We start from the raw sequence: 17,139 nt of genomic DNA on the forward strand, positions 1-17,139 counted from the left end.
GCCTGTGGTAATTATTGTGCTTAATACTAATCTGGTGCTTGTTAATTATTGCTAATACTGTCAGACATCTTGTCATAGGCTTATGTCCTTCCCCACTTCATGTGTGCTGGAAACCACCTTAGTTGTGTTTTGCCCTTCACTGGAAACCCTGGTGGCATAGTAGTTAAGAGCTACAGCTGCTAACCAAAAGGTTGGCAGTTCGAATCCACCAGGCACTCCTTGGAAACCTTATTTATGGGACAGTTCTACTCTGTCCTATAGGATCACTATGAGTCGGAATTGACTCCACGGCAGTGGGTTTTTTTGTTTGTTTTTTTGTATGCAGGAGTGGTCTCTGAAGGGGCTGCACCAAAACAAACCACGGGGGTCTGGGAAGAAATGTGAGACATTCACATTGTTTGTATCGCCTTTAAAAATGCTTTTTGTGTGTTTTATAAAGTACCAAATATGTTAGCATAATAATGTAGCTGTCTAATGTAAATAAACATGCACATTGATCATGTTGCCTCAAAATTTCTTTATTCACAGGGGTAAGCAATGAAAAATGTTTGATATAATGTTCAACATAGTATGTTGTTAGGTGCTGTGGGTCCTGCACCATCCTCACAATCCTGTTTCAGCCCATTGTTGCATCCGTAGTATAGTTGCCCAATAAATTGATTCAATTAACCTTACAAAATATTTATAAGTTTTTTTTCCCTTTCTCCAGATGCTTTGTTTTGCTACTTGTCACTATGCGTGAAGGTTTTTAGTTGACAACACCACACCACCACTGTTGTGGTAATTTTCCTGACTTGTAACGGACGTTTAAAAATAAGTTTTTTTTTTAAGGGAAATGTTTAATTTCTAGTTAGTTTTGTCTCCATATCAGAAAAGACATGACTTTTTTGTGTGTGTAGAATAAGAGTAACTTTAATGTATTTCTACAGTTTAGGAGCTGCTTTCTTCAAAGCAAGGATTCAGAATGTACATTATCGTAAGTCATGTTTTATATCATCAGTGCATTAGTAGTTTTCATATTAATGTGCAAATGGTTCATATTACAGTATAGAAAAATATAGTAAGAAAAGCAACTTCTAAATAGAGATGAATCATCTTGTGTCCTGTTAATTGGATAATTGCTGCCTTTCGGTTACCATGTTAGCCCAGCATTTTTATTGTAGCTACAGATTCTATCTAAAGAAAGAAGAATAAAGATTTAATAAGAAACCGCTGATACTAACCATAAGTACTTTACACCTAAAAGCCTCTCTGGAGTTACCAATTGACTTTAGGATTGATATTCTAAAATGTTTTTAAAGGTGATTTGGTAAGGAACCAGCAGGTGCATTAAGACCAACCAAGAAGATGATGGTTTATAAGTTAGGCTGCAGGGTATGACCCATCTTCTTGAGTCTTACCAAAATTCTAGTATACCTACTCTTGCTAGTTTACTTCTGAATTTTAAGTTTGAACTCCACTTTTCCTTCATATGGGTCATGGGGATTGTCGAAGGTAACATATTCTGCAAGGATTTTGCACACGATGACAACTTCTGTATTCTTGGGAATGTTGAGAAATTTTGCTGCAACCAATGGGTTTTTATATTGGGGCTGAAATAGAAGTACAAAAAGCTTAGATGTTTAAAAAAATCTCTTGACATTCAAGGAAAAAATTGTATAAACAAGGGTTATTGTTGTGTCCTTGTCGAGTCAATTCCAACTCATAGCAACGCCATATGACAGAGTTAGAACTGTCCCATAGGGTTTTCTAGGCTGTAATCTTTATGGGAGCAGATCGCCAAGTCTTTTCTCTGATGGAGCTGCTGGTGGGTTCAAACTGCCAACCTTTCAGTTAGCAGCCCAGGGCTTAGCCACTGTGCCACAAGGGTTCCTTTTTAAACAAGCAAAGTATCAATATCTAGTTATGTTGGTAGCAAGAGCAGAAAATTTGACAAAGAGATGTTTCTTATGTACGTCCTATCTCAGAATAAGACCTAGAGTGATCATTGAACTTTCAGTTCACCTTCCCTATTTAATGGAGCCCTAGTGGCACAGTAGCTAAGAGCTTGGCTGCTAACCAAAAGGTCGGCAGTTCTAATCCACCAGCTGCTTCTTGAAACCCTAAGGGGCAGTTCCACTCTGTCCTATAGGGTAGCTGTGAGTCGGAATCCACTCAGTGGGTTGTTTCCTATTGAATAGATTGGTATCAGCTTTAATACATACTCTAGAATTTACTAGGATAAAAAATATTTCCCCCTTAGAATTGGTCTGGAGGGAACAGACAATAACAATTGCCAGTTAAACTTCTTAACGTATTTGGTGAAAATTAATATAAAAATAAAATGAAGGGGAAAATACATGAGCTATGGAAGAAATGCTTTCAAATGGATAGGCAGCTGTCTTAAAGGATTTAGGAGCCTCTCCAAAAGTAAAAGAGTTAGATTTCATACGTATTTCATGAGAGTAATGTGTTTTCAGGTAGTTAGGAGAAGTGGGTTTGGGGACATCGGACCATTAAGTGGTGAGGGCTGGCACTAAGTAATGCCTTTATTTCATTTTTATCAATAAAAACATTGCTTTCTTTTTGTTAAGCATTGCTAAATTTGAGATGATTCGGGGGGAAGGGGGCTGTCGTCCAGGAAAAGCAAAGCAAACATACCTGAGCTTTCTTCCCGTAGTAAGGGAAGTAATGCAGGCTGAAGGTGCCGTTGGGTGGGTAGTACTCAACCTCCAGGGGCGGGCTGTCCTTGTGGTCCTCCTGAGGGAGGAGAAGCCAGTGCATGATTAAATTAGAGTCTTGTCTATGTGTGCGCTGTGCAGGTGATGACGCTTTCTTGCATAGTAATTACAAACGATTTAATCTTTAGAATCAGTACCCAGGCCCTGTTAGGAAAGTAATTTGTTAATATGCAAAAACCCTGGTAACTTACCAAAAGTTGGATTTTTACCGTTTTGAAGTCTTACTGAGAAAACACAGGTATATGATGAAGTTGAGCATTTGCTCACTTATCTGCATGCGGAAATGAGAGCCATTATAGCTGGTATGTGCTGGTTTTGCCACAACTTGTTTAAACGTTTGAGTGACTGGGAGTTAATAAACGTTTTTCTGAGATTTATTTCCTTTCATTATCAGAATTAGCCAACTGTACAATGTATAGTTTAAACTTAAAGACTAGATGACGAATGCTTTCATGTCTATTAAAATCTCAAGTCAGTTTACACATGTGTGGTTAAAATGACTGAAAGAAAGAAACCCACAACTGTATCCAGAAGAGAATGGAGGCTTTAAAGGGATGTGATGTCTCTATGTAATACCTGAGTATTACATTGTAAATTTACATTGCTAAATTGTTAATAGCAACTGAACTCTTGGTTTCTCATACAATGGTCAAAAGAAACTTTAGAGAATATTTTATGAAAGCAAATCCGGTATTTTTAATGCTGTACTTTAAAACTAGTTTTGGAAATAACTGAAATAAACCTGAGATTAATGCCAACTCTCAGTAGCCCACGTACCATAGAGTATTTAACAACTAAAGCTGTTGGTAATCTGGACATATTTTTGCAAAGAAAAGAACAAAATACCATGTACTAGAAGTACCTTGGTTTCCCCAAATCACCACCAAACATCCTAAACTATGCTAGTAATAAACTATTCCAGGAGCTCTCTGAAGCAAAACAACAGAGGAAACATCTTCTTACTGGGTTTTTGTCCTCTGTAACAAAACTGTTAAATGATGTCACATGCGACTTATATACAACAGACTTACCAGGCTAAGAATTAGAGGTCTTCTTAGAGAAGACGTGTAAAGTTGTTCCCATACATAAATTTTATAGTATAACTCTATAAACAAAACTCACTTCTAATCACTCCTTTTCTGAAACAGCCTGAGAGAGAGCTAAATCCCCAACGTATTACAGAAACTGGCCAAGAAAAGATTTGTACTTACCAGGAATGTGCAGTCCACTCTGGGAGCAGTACTGTTGCTGGGGAGAAAGTTGACAATCTAGAAGAAGGGGAAAAGCGTTTATATTCACAGACATAACTGAACCCAGAGCCCTTACTATTGCGGATGTGCCTGCAGTGGTCCCTGTCTGTGAATATGACGGAAAGCCAAGTTAGCTCCTTATCTGGGCCTCAGGGGTGGGACATTCCAAGGACTTTGTTCTTCCAGTTGGGGAATGAGAACATCACCTTTGATCTGACTAGTGGTTGCTACTCTAGTAAACCCGTAGTGAATCTAAGTAACTCATGTTTCAAGACAACCAACCTCTCCAGAGGTCTGCTTGGCCTGGGATATAAGGGTCTTTGCCCTGGCTCACCCAGCTACTGAGTGGCAGAGCTGGAACAAAACCTAGGTCTGCCTGGTCTGTAGCGCATGGTCTTCACCATCACTCAACCGATTTTTTAGCCTGGCTTCCAAGCTTAGCCCTCAGTGATGTATTAAAGTACAGTGTAGCGTCTAGTCGGTCGTAAAACGGTTGCTGTTGAATCAACTCATAGCAACCCTATCGGGCAGAGTAGAACTGCCCCCATAGTTTCCAAGGAGTAGCTGGTGAATTTGAACTGCCGACCTTTTGGTTAGCAGCTGAGCTCTTAACCATTGCTCCACCAGGGTCCCCCAAGTCGGTAATAGGCACCAACAAATATCCTTCCCCTTCTTCCCCTTTTCCAACCTCATTGTGAGCTCTTTGTGCAAACATTCTTCTGCTGATCTGGCGAACTTGCAGCTTTCCAAACCCATGCCTTTACTCACCCTCCCATCTGAAACCCCAGCCCTTCATGTCTGCCTGTTTGTGCCAAAAGCTCAGAACAGGACCTGCCTCCCCCATAAATCTCTGAATTTCTCCAGCCGTAGATTTTCCCTCCTCGAGGCTCTGGAGCCCTCTTTCTGTGCTCTGTGAGTGTTAAAACCAGGTGCCGTCAAGTCGACTCCGACCCAAGGCAACCCCATGTGTGTCAGAGTAGACCTGTGCTCCACAGAGTTTTCAGTGGCTGATTTTTCACAAGCAAGATAGCCAGGCCTTTCTTCTGAGGTGCCTCTGAGTGGCCTTGAACCACAAACCTTTTGGTTAGCAGCCGAGCCCTTAACCATTTGCACCACCCAGGGACTCCATTAGACATACACCCCTGCCAACCAAAGGCCTGCCAGGGAGTCCCGAGTAACAAGTCTTAGCAACCATTCGGCACTGATGAAATTCCAGCTCAAAGCAAGGACACTGGATGTCTGTGCCGTGGATAAGAGCGTGGCTTTAGGCTTTTTAAAATGGAAAATAAACAGTGCTGTGCCCCATGGCTAGATTAGTGCCACCCTTATGCCCTTCTCGTTATTTGCTCTTTTTACGGCCGTTGGAGAAAGCAGGTTTGCCTTGGGCACTGCTGACGCCGCAGCACGGCCAGTGCCTGCCCCTGAAGTGCTTAGTAAATATCAAATGCATAAGTGAATCTATGACCTGCATTGGAAACCATTGCACTAGATGATATCCAAATTCTCTTCCAGCCTGAAATCAGAATTATGCCTTATATACTGCCCTGGCTTCTTTGTGGAGCCCTGGTGGTGCAGTGGTTAAGAGCTTGGCTGCTAACCAAAAGGTTGGCAGTTCGAATCCAACTGCCGCTCCTTGGAAACCCTATGGGCAGTTCTACTCGGTCCTATAGGGTTGCGATGAGCTGTAATCAACTTGATGGCAACGGGTTTGGTTGTTTTTTGTTTATTGTTTTTTTTGCTTCTTTGTAGTTATGTGTACACGTCTTTCTCTAGTTAGCCGTGAAGGGAGGCCTAACCTTAAATAGTTCTGTATTCTGCCTGACAATATCCAAAAGCCATATACTGCAGAATAAATGCTTGTGTCTGAATGGATGGCTTTAAATTTGTATTTTCGAGAAAGTAAGTTCATGAGCCAAATGAGATGGGTCCGTGCTGAACCAGTGTATACAAAAGTGGTAAAGGGCAGAGGCAGCCCTCTTAGGTTCAGATTTCAGCTCTGCCACTTAACTAGAAACCCTGGCTAGGATACCATTTATTCCTCAGTCTGTGTGTTTTAATGTGCGACCGTTAAACATCATGATCCCTGCTGTTACAGTGTCTGGCTCTAGAAGTTTTCACGTTTGATCTCCGATCTCGAAATTCTTGATACTCACCCTGTTCATTTTAATAATAAAGCACGGCTTCCCGTCTTCAAATCCAAAGTTAGGGTCTGTCAGGCCAGAGCAGTTTTGCAGCATATCTACTGGGAACTTGCAGGAGAACTTGGTGTGGTTAGGAGCATCAAAACCTTCCTGGAAGTAGTATCTCTCCCAAGGGCAGTTTATGTTGGCCTTCTGAGCTGCTGGAGAATAGGCTGCACAGATCCCAAAGGAGCAGATGAGTTAGTAAGCAGACCTGATATGTCTGCTGCCAGCATCCTTGCCTGCTCTCCTCCTCCAGCAGTGTGGTTAGCAGGACTGCCATCCAGACCAACTTAGGTTGTATAAAAGTGTTGGCTTGGCCTCGAGCTTCTGAGTGAAATTTAATTGAGAAAATGAAAACAAAACTCTATAAGGTGTTTTTTGTTTTTTTTTTTAACCTTACCTGCCAGGAACTCGTGAAGCATATGTGTTAGGTCTGTCCAGGTTCTGTTATCAGAAACGTTGTAGAAAATTTGCAGACCTTTGTCTCCATAAACATCTGGCCTTAAGGTAACCCCTGGAAAGAGAGAACATCACAGATGTTATTCAGTTTCTCCAGATGTCCACACCTACCCAAGCAGTTTGCTGCGAAACTGATGAGTAGAATGCAGAACTACTCCACTTTGTGGGGGCATAGGTCAAGGTTTCAGATAATTGGGGTCAAAGTCATGTAGTAAGTGTCTGCGGAAGCTCTTCTAAACCTCTTTAGGATTTAAGGAAGGAAACTCCATGTGCAAGGAAACCATTCCTCTCGGTTTATTTAGAATTGAGTTAAACTTGACAGCAACACGAGGACAAAAGGCCGTATCATGGTAAGGAATTAAAAACCAGCAACAACCAGCCAGTTGCTGGCAAGTCAACTGACGCATGGTGACCCCATGTGTGTCAGGGTAGAACTGTGCTCCTTAGGGTTTTCAATGGCTGTTTTTTTCACAAGTAGATCACCAGGCCTTTCTTCTGCATCACTTCTGAGAACTCAAACCTTCAACCTTTCAGTTAGCAGTCGAGCACATTAACCATTTGCATCACCGAAGGATTAAAGGCCCCTGAGAATTCACTGATGATGAGTGGGATTCAAGCCTACTAGCCAGAGAGATTGGGGCTCTACTGACCCTGAGAAAATAGTATTTGGTATGTTATTCACAGAGTACAATGAGCTTGTTATCTCTGACTCATGTCCACAGTAGACTCTTGACTGTCTCAATTCTGACTTGAACTTGCACAGCCCTCCCCAGTGCAGTGCTGCACGCAGGTTGCCCGTTCTTGAATATGTCTCATGATGAGAAGCTTTCAGCTTCAAGACAAGAAGTTCTCTTCTGTGCTTTGCCTGAGGAAGCATTTACCTCCCCTTGGTTGCACTTTCTGTTGCTGCTTGAACGGTGATGATTAATCCAGAATCTAAAATTGAGTTCCTAAATGAAATTGTATCTTCACATACATTTGAAAAGTCCTCAGTGGTTTTGGTTAAGTACAAAAGCAATCCAACAATACGTTAATTGTGAATTTTAAAAAAGTCAAAATGCAGAAACGTAGGAAAGTAAGAGCGAAAGTCATCTTTTGCCCCCATCTCAACAGTTGAGCGTGCATCCTTTTAAAACATTTTTTCTGTAAATACAAAGATGTAGAAATGCGCATATGTGTGTCATAGGTATGTATTTTTTTGTTGCATAAATGGGATCCTGCAATCCATATTATACTTCTGTTTTCATTTTCCGGTGCCAATTGTAAATGTCTTTCCAAGTCATTTCTTATCAGCTTGTCATGTTTTTTTGACCGACTGCGTAGTATTCCATTGTGTGAGTAGTCTACCATTTATTTAACCAACCCCCTGCTGATGAGAGTCACTCTTTACATTTTAATTTGTTTATTTATTTATTACTGTGCTTTAGGTGAACGTTTACAGAGTAAATTAGTTTCTCATTAAACAATTAATACATATATTGTTTTGTGACATTGATTGCCAAACGCATGATGTGTCAACACTCTCCCCTTCTTGATCTTGGGTTCTCCATTTCCGTTCATCCAGCTTTCCTGTCCCCTCCTGCCTTCTCGTTCTTACCCCTGGATTGGTGTGGCCATTTAGTCTCGTTTTGTTTTATGGGCCTGTCTAATCTTTGACTGAAGGATGAACCTCAGGAGTGACTTCAGTACTGAGTTATGAGGGTGTCCGGGGGCCATACGCTTGGGGTTTCTCCAGTCTCTGTCAGACCAGTAAGTCTGGTCTTTTTTTGTGAGTTAGAATTTTGTTCTACATTTTTCTCCAGCTCTGTCTGTCTGGAATCACTCTACATTTTTAAGCGAGGGCTTTAACTTTTCTCTCTGTCTCTCTGTCCTAGAACATCTGCTCACTTTCAGCCTCCAGACCACCAGCTTGGCTTTGGTCATGTTTGAGCTACCATGAATTCTTTCCATGGTATTTTTTATTTTGGCAATATTTTTAATTTCCAGAATCTTCTTCTTTGACTGCTCCTTTTTTCATAGCCTGTTCTTGTTCAGTGGGTGCCAATATCTCTGATCTTTCTGAGGATGCTAGTTAAAACATATTTAAGTTCTCATGAGATCTCTGATTTATTGCTGCTTCTTCTGGGTTCAGTTCTGCTTTTTCTTTTTGATTCTTCTCTTTCTTACTCCATCCCACCCCCGAGTTATCTGAGAATCCTTAGCCATGAGTTTATATTTGTGAATGAAGAACTGGGTGGATTTGGTAGAGGAAAATGGCGTGCATGTCCTATGGTTGTGTGGGCCTGTTGCTCCAGGGGGCGTGCTCTTGAATAGAAGGTCTTTTGTGGGCTCTCGGTAAGTGTGGAGAGCTGGCAGGTAGGCTGCGTAGCCCTACAACTGCCAAAATCAGAAAGATTTTAATCTCAGAGTAGAGCATTTTATTAAATTTCCTGCTTAGCATTTTCTTTCCTCTGCCCCCTCCCCAATTCTCTGATTCCAAGGTAGAGGTCTAGAGTCACTCCAAGCTCTCTCTGCTTCTCTCCTAGGCTCCAACATCCAGTCTAAGTGTTAACCAAGCAGTGAAAGCTGTTGTACATCCTTGGGGACTGGGGAGGGGCCCAGCCGTTGCAGTGTCCTGCTGGTGGCCCGCAGGGTTCACACACTCCTCTTTGTGGACTCCAGCCTGGGGCTTCTCTGGGCTCCACTGTGAAGCACAGCTTTTACCATTGATGATTTAGGGGTGTTTTTCTCTGCTCTTGGTTTTCTTTCTTGCTTTTGGTATTCTTGGTCAGTCTGATCCTATTTGCTGTTATCTTCTAAACTTTTCTAAACATTTCTGACCTGTTACAGTTTTGTTATTAATTACTTTATCATTCCAGTACTACCTTAATGAGAAGAGAGTGTATGCTCAGTCTACCATCTTGAACCTCTGGCTCAAGCCTTTAACTTACTTTGGCTCCTTTGTCCTTGTACAGGGCAGTGCATGGCACATAAAGACAATTTAATATTCTGAATTTAAATTTATTATTATGAGAGTAATATATTCCCACAGAAGAGATCCTGAAGGACATTAAATGGAAAGCAAAACTCTTTCTTTCCTTCTCCCCTTCCTTCATGCCTTATCTGCTGGGCCTACTCTCTGTTAACAGATTCTTGTGTATCCTTCCAGAAATGTTCTATGTGCATATATATGCATATAAAATAAGTGAATATAAATCCCATTTTTTCCCTCTATAACAAAAAAACCTTCTGTTTTAGTAAGTAAAACTAAAGCCAAAGTCAGACTTTATAATTTGGGGTCATCTTCCTCACTGAAAGAAACTGAGTGGTCATCTACGCACTTGGGATGTTTTCCAAAGCCAATTAGGCAGCCGAGGTGGCTGCCTTCGAGGCTCATTGCAGACATGAGCACAGAGGCCGCTTTTATTGCCGTCCAGCATTACCCACTGTCCGTGCAGCCCTGGGGGCCCAGGCAAGTGCTTGCTTCTCTGGGCTTCATTCCGGGGGGGAAAGGATTTTATGTCTGGCTGAGTGTATTCAGGACTGAATGTTACTGCTGCTGCAGCTTTGCTCTGAATGTCAGTGTCTAGGGACTCTGGTCTCTGGGTGTACTTGATACTGGGCTAAACCAGTCAACTCTAATATTTACCTGGTGATTTTAATTGATCCTGATAGTCTGGTGTGTATGGGTCGATTGTCTGCATCAACGCATAAATGCACAGCGCGAAGAGCCCTGTCATCACCACGTAGAAACCCACATAATAGAGGCTGATCCACACTGTGAAGAGAAAATAGTATTACAAGCTGCCAACATTTTTTTTTAATTGCAGTAAAATACAGGTAACATAAAATCACCATTTTAGAGTGTATTCAGTGGTATTTAGTGCATTCCCAATGTTCTGTGACCATCACCACTATCTTGTTCCAGAACATTTCAGTGGCCCCAGAAGGAAACCCTGTATCCATTAAGCAGTCACCCTTCTACCCCACCCGACCTCCACTCCAAGCCTTTGGCAATCACTGGTCTGCTTTCTGTCTCTATGGATTTGCTGACCCTGGATATTTCACATCAATGGAGCCATACAATATGTGGCCTCTTGTGTCTGGCTTCTTTCACTTCAGCCAACATTTTAAGTGTAATCTTAGACACACACTTGGTTGCAGTAGTAACTATGTAACAACAACAACTAATGCTAACTGAGCACTTACTACATGTCAGGCACTTCACAGACACTATGCCAATCTTAACTCTCTGAGGTGGAAGTTATTGTTATCCCTGTTTTATTTAGGAAAGGAAACGGGGGTCAGAGAGCTTAAGTAGTTTCCATGCGGAAGGTCACAGCTAGTAAGTGGCAGAGCTGGCATTTAAATACAGGTCTGTGAGCTCAGAGCTCTGAACATGTAGCTTCTGTCTTTGCAGAGCTTCCTCGTTTCTTTTTACCTCCTACCTAAAGGAAAACACCACGTATGGTGAATGCTTCTAGAAATACCTCAAGTGTTCTCTGTCATAGATGCCAGTCAGGTATAATAGCTCATGGCCAGTGGGCCAGCTACATCCTCTGTTCCACAGGAGAGAAAAAGAGTAGCAATGAGATTCCGGTTTAAAAAGCAGACATGATCAGGAATTCCTATCCAGCCTGGAGGCACACGATCAACCTTGCTTCAAGTATTAATGTAAGAAAGAAATGGAGACACTTAAAATTTAATGCTCTTCCCAGAAATAGACATTTTCCCTAGGAATGCTGACTGTTTGCATAAACATGAAGGGGACTCAATTTCGTTTGGTTCTAAAACATGCCAATATTTTTCTCCTTTCAGAGTCAGAACCAAATGGTGGAAACTTCCCTTTTTGTAATATGTGTCTCCTGGACATTGAGTTATCTGGATAGATTTTATCTTTTCCATTTTTAAATTAACTTGCATTGATGTTTTAAAGGAACAAAATATCAGGTAGAGGATGCTTTTATGCTTGTTAGGGCTTTGGTCTTTCTGGAAAAGTCTCTAATAAAGTGGGCCCATTCTTTTCTTTCCTCATGATGTGGGTGTAGGTTCTTTTTAATGACGCATTCTCCAGTGACCCTAAATATAATTAAAGGATGGGAGCCAAATCAGTAAGAAACAGAGTGGGAGTGGGGAGGCCATGTGGCTTGAGGCAATGAGTGATAATCTGAAATACCATGTTTAATCAATGTCATATTCTTGTTCCTGTGGGGCCTCCCTGACTAGGTAATGTTATCGTGTCTCTCTGGGCCTTGTCAAGTGCTGACCTGTCTCAAAAGTTGTGATGATATCTTACCAAGATCACTCATCAGTAAATCCTTGACTGTAAATCATCTTGCCATAGAAAAGCCAAGTGACAACATTTCCTGTCCTTGCTCCCTCTCCCCCGATCTGGGAATCTGTGTTGCAGGCGTTTGGGTTGGGTTGCTACGCCTGAGTATGTGTTTATTTATAAGCGAGATTATGATGATGTTAATTTATTAACTTGGTTTTAGACTCACTTTAGTTTTGCGCTTCCAAACTTGCAGCAGTGAGGAACCAGCAAGAGGAGAAAGTCTGTTAGGAACCTGACTGCACCATGCCCATTCTCACCGCAGCACCTGGCCCTGTTCCCTCGGCTGGGAATGTTCTTCCCCCAGATCCCTGGATAACTCTCTCCTTTGCCTCCCTCAGGTCTCTGCTAAAGGTCCTCTTCTCAGTGGAGCCTTTCCAGACTATTTATTCTTCTCTTACCTCCTGCTTTGGTTTTCCCCATGCAATTATCACTCTCCAACACATCTCTCATTTAACATGTCTCTTTCCCCCAACTAGAATGTAAGCTCTGTGAAGGCAGGCATTTTTGTATGTTTTGTTTACTGCCTTATCCTGAATATCTAAAACAGTGCCTGGCACATAGTAGCTGCTTAATAATTGTTGAAAGAAGGCATGAACATGGTAAGTGTTATCAGTTCATAATAACAAAGGAGGCAGAGAGGATGCATAGCAACTTTTGCCAGGCGCTCCACACAAGTCATCCATTTAATCCTCACAGCTCCATGACGTAGACTCATCACCCCATTTTACAGATTAAGAAACAGGTTAAAAAGGCTTCCATTAAAACTTGCCCAGGCAGTTTATCTCCCGAATCGCTGCTCACAGCACTTTTCAACTGACCATTTTTTCTGCTGGTTTCCACATGGTGAGTACCCACACGGTAGGCTGGGCGTGTTCTAGTTAGCATGTAAAAAGAAGTAAGAATCAGAACCAATACTGGTATGGCAGCAGTATGATACAATAGCTTGGAGAGTGGCTTTGAAGCCAGACTGCCTGTGCTCCTGTCCTGATTTGGCCACTTGTGTGACCTTAGGCAAGTTACTTAACGCCTCTGCACCTCAGCTTCCCCAGCTGAAAAATGGGCATGAAAATAGTGCCTAACTCGTAGGGTTATTATGAGGACTAAGTGAGCTATTATAGGTAAAGCTGTTACAACAAGGGTTGGCATGTACTAAGCACATGTATGTATCAGCTATTAGAACTATTACCATACAGACCTTTATTGCCAAAAAAAAAAAAAAAAAACCCTCAAATTGTATAAAAGGTTAAACTCCAGATGGCAAGGAACTGTGCCCAAAATAATAATGACCTTAACGATAATTAACTGCAGCATTCAGAGCACCACCACATACTGTTCCAACTGCTTTATTAAAAAGGTCCTTCTCCACCCCGCCCTTTTTGAAGAAGAATAACGCATCCTTTTCCTTTTGCTTTTGTCATTTTATTTGACTTGTGCTTTCCTCAGCTCCTGAGACTCTTTCACCCCCAAACACTGAGGCCACATATTGGATGATGAAACAGTTCCAGCATGTTCTGGGAGGCTGCGATTGCTCAGCCAGAATTGCTCAGAAGACTGGGCTCCTGAGGGAAGGGCAGGGGGCCGAGAGGCCACCCCTGAGCCTTACTTCTCCCTCAGATACCCTATCCGCTGTCCCTTACCAAGCTGACCTGCCCACCATGGGAACCTGCTGTGTCCCCTGTGTTTCCCCCAGGCTCTGCTGCCCCAGCGTCTTTGCACGGGCGATCTTCTTGGCCCAAAATGTCCTCCCTTCCCCTCTCTCTCTGCCTGCTGGAATGCTTTCCCCTCCTTCAAGCCCTGGGCTCAATGCCATTTACTCCAGCAAGTTGTCCTGGTAGTTTTACCAGCCACCTCCCCCACAAGTAATCTATCTTTAGCATCTTTTTTTCATTTCTCATAGTATTTATTATATTTTAAGTTGCATGAGTTATTTAGGTGTATGCTTTGTGTCTCTTACTAGATTATATAGCCTTAAGGAAGGGGCTATATAAACGCTTATCATTGTATCTCCTTTAGCACTAATATTTGGTGTTTTGTGCACACACACATACACACAAAGACCAATTGCCGTGGAGTTGACTCTGACTCATCGTGACCCCATGTGTGTCAGAGTAGAATTGTGCTCTATAGAGTTTTTAATGGTTGATTATTTTTTTCAGAAGTAGATCACCAGGCCTTTCTTTGGAGGCACCTCTGGGTGAAACTGGAACTGCTAACCTTTAGGTTAGCAGCCAGGCAGTTAGCTGCACCACCTGGGGACTCCTTGCACACAATAAATACTTAATAAATGTCTGTGGCATTGGAATCGGTTAAATTGCCCCAGGAGGTATTCTTCGAATGGCAGCAAGCTCTATGAAATCAATGCAATTTTGTCTAAGATGTGGTCTCATTGGAATAAAGATGCTTTTCTTCCTTTCTCACCCCTTTCAAACTAGGTAGATAGAAATGGTGCCCTGGAATAGTGCTTCTCAGACGATGATGTGCGCAAGAATAGCCAGGGCAGCTTGTGAGATGTAGATTCTGCCTCAGAAGGTCCGAGGTGAGGCCTGAGGTTCTGCATTTCCAACATTTGCCCAAGTGATGCCCATGTTGCTGCTCCGGGACCCCACTGAGAGTAGCAAGAAATTACAGGAAAGGAGAGAGAACAGGGATCAAAGGATAGCTCTGGGCCAGGGTAACCAGGCATTTTGTAGGAGGTGAACCTCCCCCCTCAAAAGTACCAAACGATTGCCGTCAAGTCGATTCCGACTCATGGTGACCCCATGTGTTACAGAGTAGAACTTCTCCATAGGGTTTTCTTGGCTGTAATCTTTACAGAAGCAGATCGCCAGGACTTTCTTCTGTGGTGACACTGGGTAGGTTCAAACGGACAACCTTTAGTAGTCAAGCACAGACTGTTTGCACCATCCAGGGACTTCTCTAGGATGTGAGGGGGAAGGAAATCATCTTTAAATCATCTTTCTTTTTTAAAAGGGGAAACTCCTTCCTAGCTAAGAGGAGCAGAAAATACAGTCTCCCTGAGTTTTCAGACCTAAGGCAAAGAGTGTCTGGGGGAATTTTGTCTTAGAAACACCATTCCTAAGGCCGATTGTGATAGACATCACATCCCATTGTTAGGTCTTGGGATGGACTTGTAAAGGGAAATTTTTTTGGGGGGGAGGGGTGAAATAAGGCTGAGGTAGAGGTTCAGAGGTACTTTTTGTTCTTCAGAGACTTGACTTAGGAAATTTCCACCCCCACAGTAACATGTAAAAGCAATGCCTGAGTACAGGTTCTCAATTGCTGTCCCTTCTCACAAAATCTTCAATCAGACAGGTCTTTTCTTTTGCTTTCAACCTGGGAAAGAAGGGACCTAAGTGACTTTACACTCTTTGTGCTCAGATGAGGGAGTGAGGCCAACTCCTGCCCGTCAGCTGGGGCCTTTGCCTCCTAAGTGGACTGCAGAACACTGGTTCCAGGAGCTCTTTAAGAGGTGCATCCATGAAAGAAGGAGCCCTGGTGGTGCAATGGTTAAGCACTTGGCTGCTAACCGAAAGGTTGGTGGTTTGAACCTACCCAGAGGCTCTGCAGGAGAAAGATCTGGCAATCTGCTTCTATGAAGATTATAGCCTAGAAAACCCTTTGGGGCAGTTCTATTCTGTCACGTGGGTCAGTATGAGTTGATATCAACTCGTTGGCACCCAGCACCAACCCCTGAAAGAAAGGGATCTCATGCCAAATAAGTTTGGGAAATTCAAATACAATGTCTTCCAGGACCCATTAGCGCATTACGGGCTTGGAGAAGTCTGGAAATAAACCAATTTTTTAACTTAATTAAATAAATCCCTGTTTCCCAAATCTATTTGACCAAAGAACCACTACCACCCCTTTTTAAAATTCTGTTTAAAAATTATTATCAGTTTGGAACATAGTTTTAGAAATGCTGATCGCAAATACAAGGCTGAAAATGTTGGGACAGAGGCCAATTCTCAGAATTTTCATACATTGCAGACGTCGTAGAATCAGAGAATCTTAGAACTGAAATGGACCTTTGAGACCGTCTGATTAAACCCCTCCCTTGAGGAAAGCGAAGCCCAGGAGAGACAGCCTTTTGCCTGAAGTCACACATAGCCAGTGGCAGAGCCTTGGGGTTGATGTGCCCTGAACATACCCAAGCTCCAAACTTGGCCTAATTAATAGTCCTCTTTCTCCTGCTTTCCTTTGTTACAGAGCCTTCATCAGACTCAGTCTCAGCACAGTCCCTATCCCTCCTCCCCTTCTAGCCATCACACCCTGGCCCTCAGGCCTAGAGCTCACTGAGTTGACCGTTTAACACCAGCCTCACCAACACCATCCCAACCATCAGCACGTACCCCACCTAGACAGAGTCCGTCCCAGCATCTGCCCCGTGTCTGGGTTCCAGCAGTAGTGCTGGAATTCTTCCATCCTCTGGCTGCAAGTCTTTTTTTCTTGTAAAGCTGCCATTATCCCTTATTTCAGAAGCTTTTCTCCTCCCGAAGAATGGGAGAGTCTACTTACACCTCAGACTGAGAAAAGAAAATCTCTTTCTTGGGATTTTTATAGTCTCCTCTTTTAGAGGTCAAAGGAATTGTGGGTAATTAGTCCAAGGAAAGTACCTAAGAGGTGTTATCATCCAGCTCTCAGCTATCACCCTTTGCAAACATCAGGGATCGTGTGCAGGCTCCACTGAGCCCTGGAAGGTTCTCTTTTTATCAGGTGCCCTTCCACTTTCTCTCCCAAGGCGAACCTGGGCCAGTGGCCATACGTTTCTTGCCACTCCCCTGCCTTTTGGGGTGCCCTTGACTGGTAACTTTATCTGTTCTGATAATGACTAAGGAGAAATACTTTCTTGGCTGAAATGTACAGCTGCTCACCAAGTTTTACCCCATTCGATTAACTTCCTTCAGGAGGAAAATATAAAAGCATGCCAGAGGAGCTAGAAAGACCTGAATTTGAGTCTTGTACTGCCAACCGCTAGGTTTGCAACCTTGAGCTAGCTATTGACCTGAGACTTGACTTCCTTCAATTGTAGCAATATCTACCTCACAGAGTTGTTCAAACCAAAAAAAAAAAAAAAACCCTCTTGCTGTTGAGTCGATTCTGACTTATAGCAACCCTACAGGACAGAGTAGAACTGCCCTACAGGGTTTCCAAGGAGCAGCTGGTGGATTCGAACTGCCAACCTTTTGGTTAGCACCCCAGCTCTTAACCACTGC

The 17,139-nt window shown here is 42.7% G+C and overlaps 1 protein-coding gene across 1 annotated transcript; it reads right to left on the minus strand.

Moving 5' to 3' along the window:
• Window positions 1-291: 291 nt before the first annotated feature.
• On the minus strand, window positions 292-16,387 carry ATP4B (ATPase H+/K+ transporting subunit beta). Its single transcript, XM_004369285.2, has 7 exons — window positions 16,276-16,387; window positions 10,241-10,369; window positions 6,554-6,667; window positions 6,124-6,323; window positions 3,932-3,988; window positions 2,641-2,727; window positions 292-1,592 (listed from the first exon to the last, which is right to left on the minus strand). The coding sequence occupies exons 1-7, from the start codon at window positions 16,385-16,387 to the stop codon at window positions 1,431-1,433; spliced, it is 861 nt and encodes a 286-aa protein (XP_004369342.1). The 3' UTR covers window positions 292-1,430.
• Between the last annotated feature and the right edge of the window lie 752 nt (window positions 16,388-17,139).

The sequence above is a fragment of the Trichechus manatus genome, unplaced genomic scaffold (assembly GCF_000243295.1).
Source record: "Trichechus manatus latirostris isolate Lorelei unplaced genomic scaffold, TriManLat1.0 scaffold00004, whole genome shotgun sequence".
Lineage (NCBI taxonomy): Eukaryota > Metazoa > Chordata > Mammalia > Sirenia > Trichechidae > Trichechus > Trichechus manatus.

What these genes read in the sequence shown, in the direction of transcription:
- ATP4B (XM_004369285.2), bottom strand. Translation starts at nt 16,387, where the DNA reads ATGGCAGCTTTACAAGAAAAAAAGACTTGCAGCCAGAGGATGGAAGAA. An exon ending in GAGTGGACTGCACATTCCTG is followed by an intron (nt 2,728 to 3,931) that starts GTAAGTACAAAT and finishes GAGGACCACAAG; the next exon opens with GACAGCCCGCCCCTGGAGGT. An exon ending in ACTACGGGAAGAAAGCTCAG is followed by an intron (nt 1,593 to 2,640) that starts GTATGTTTGCTT and finishes CTTCTATTTCAG; the next exon opens with CCCCAATATAAAAACCCATT.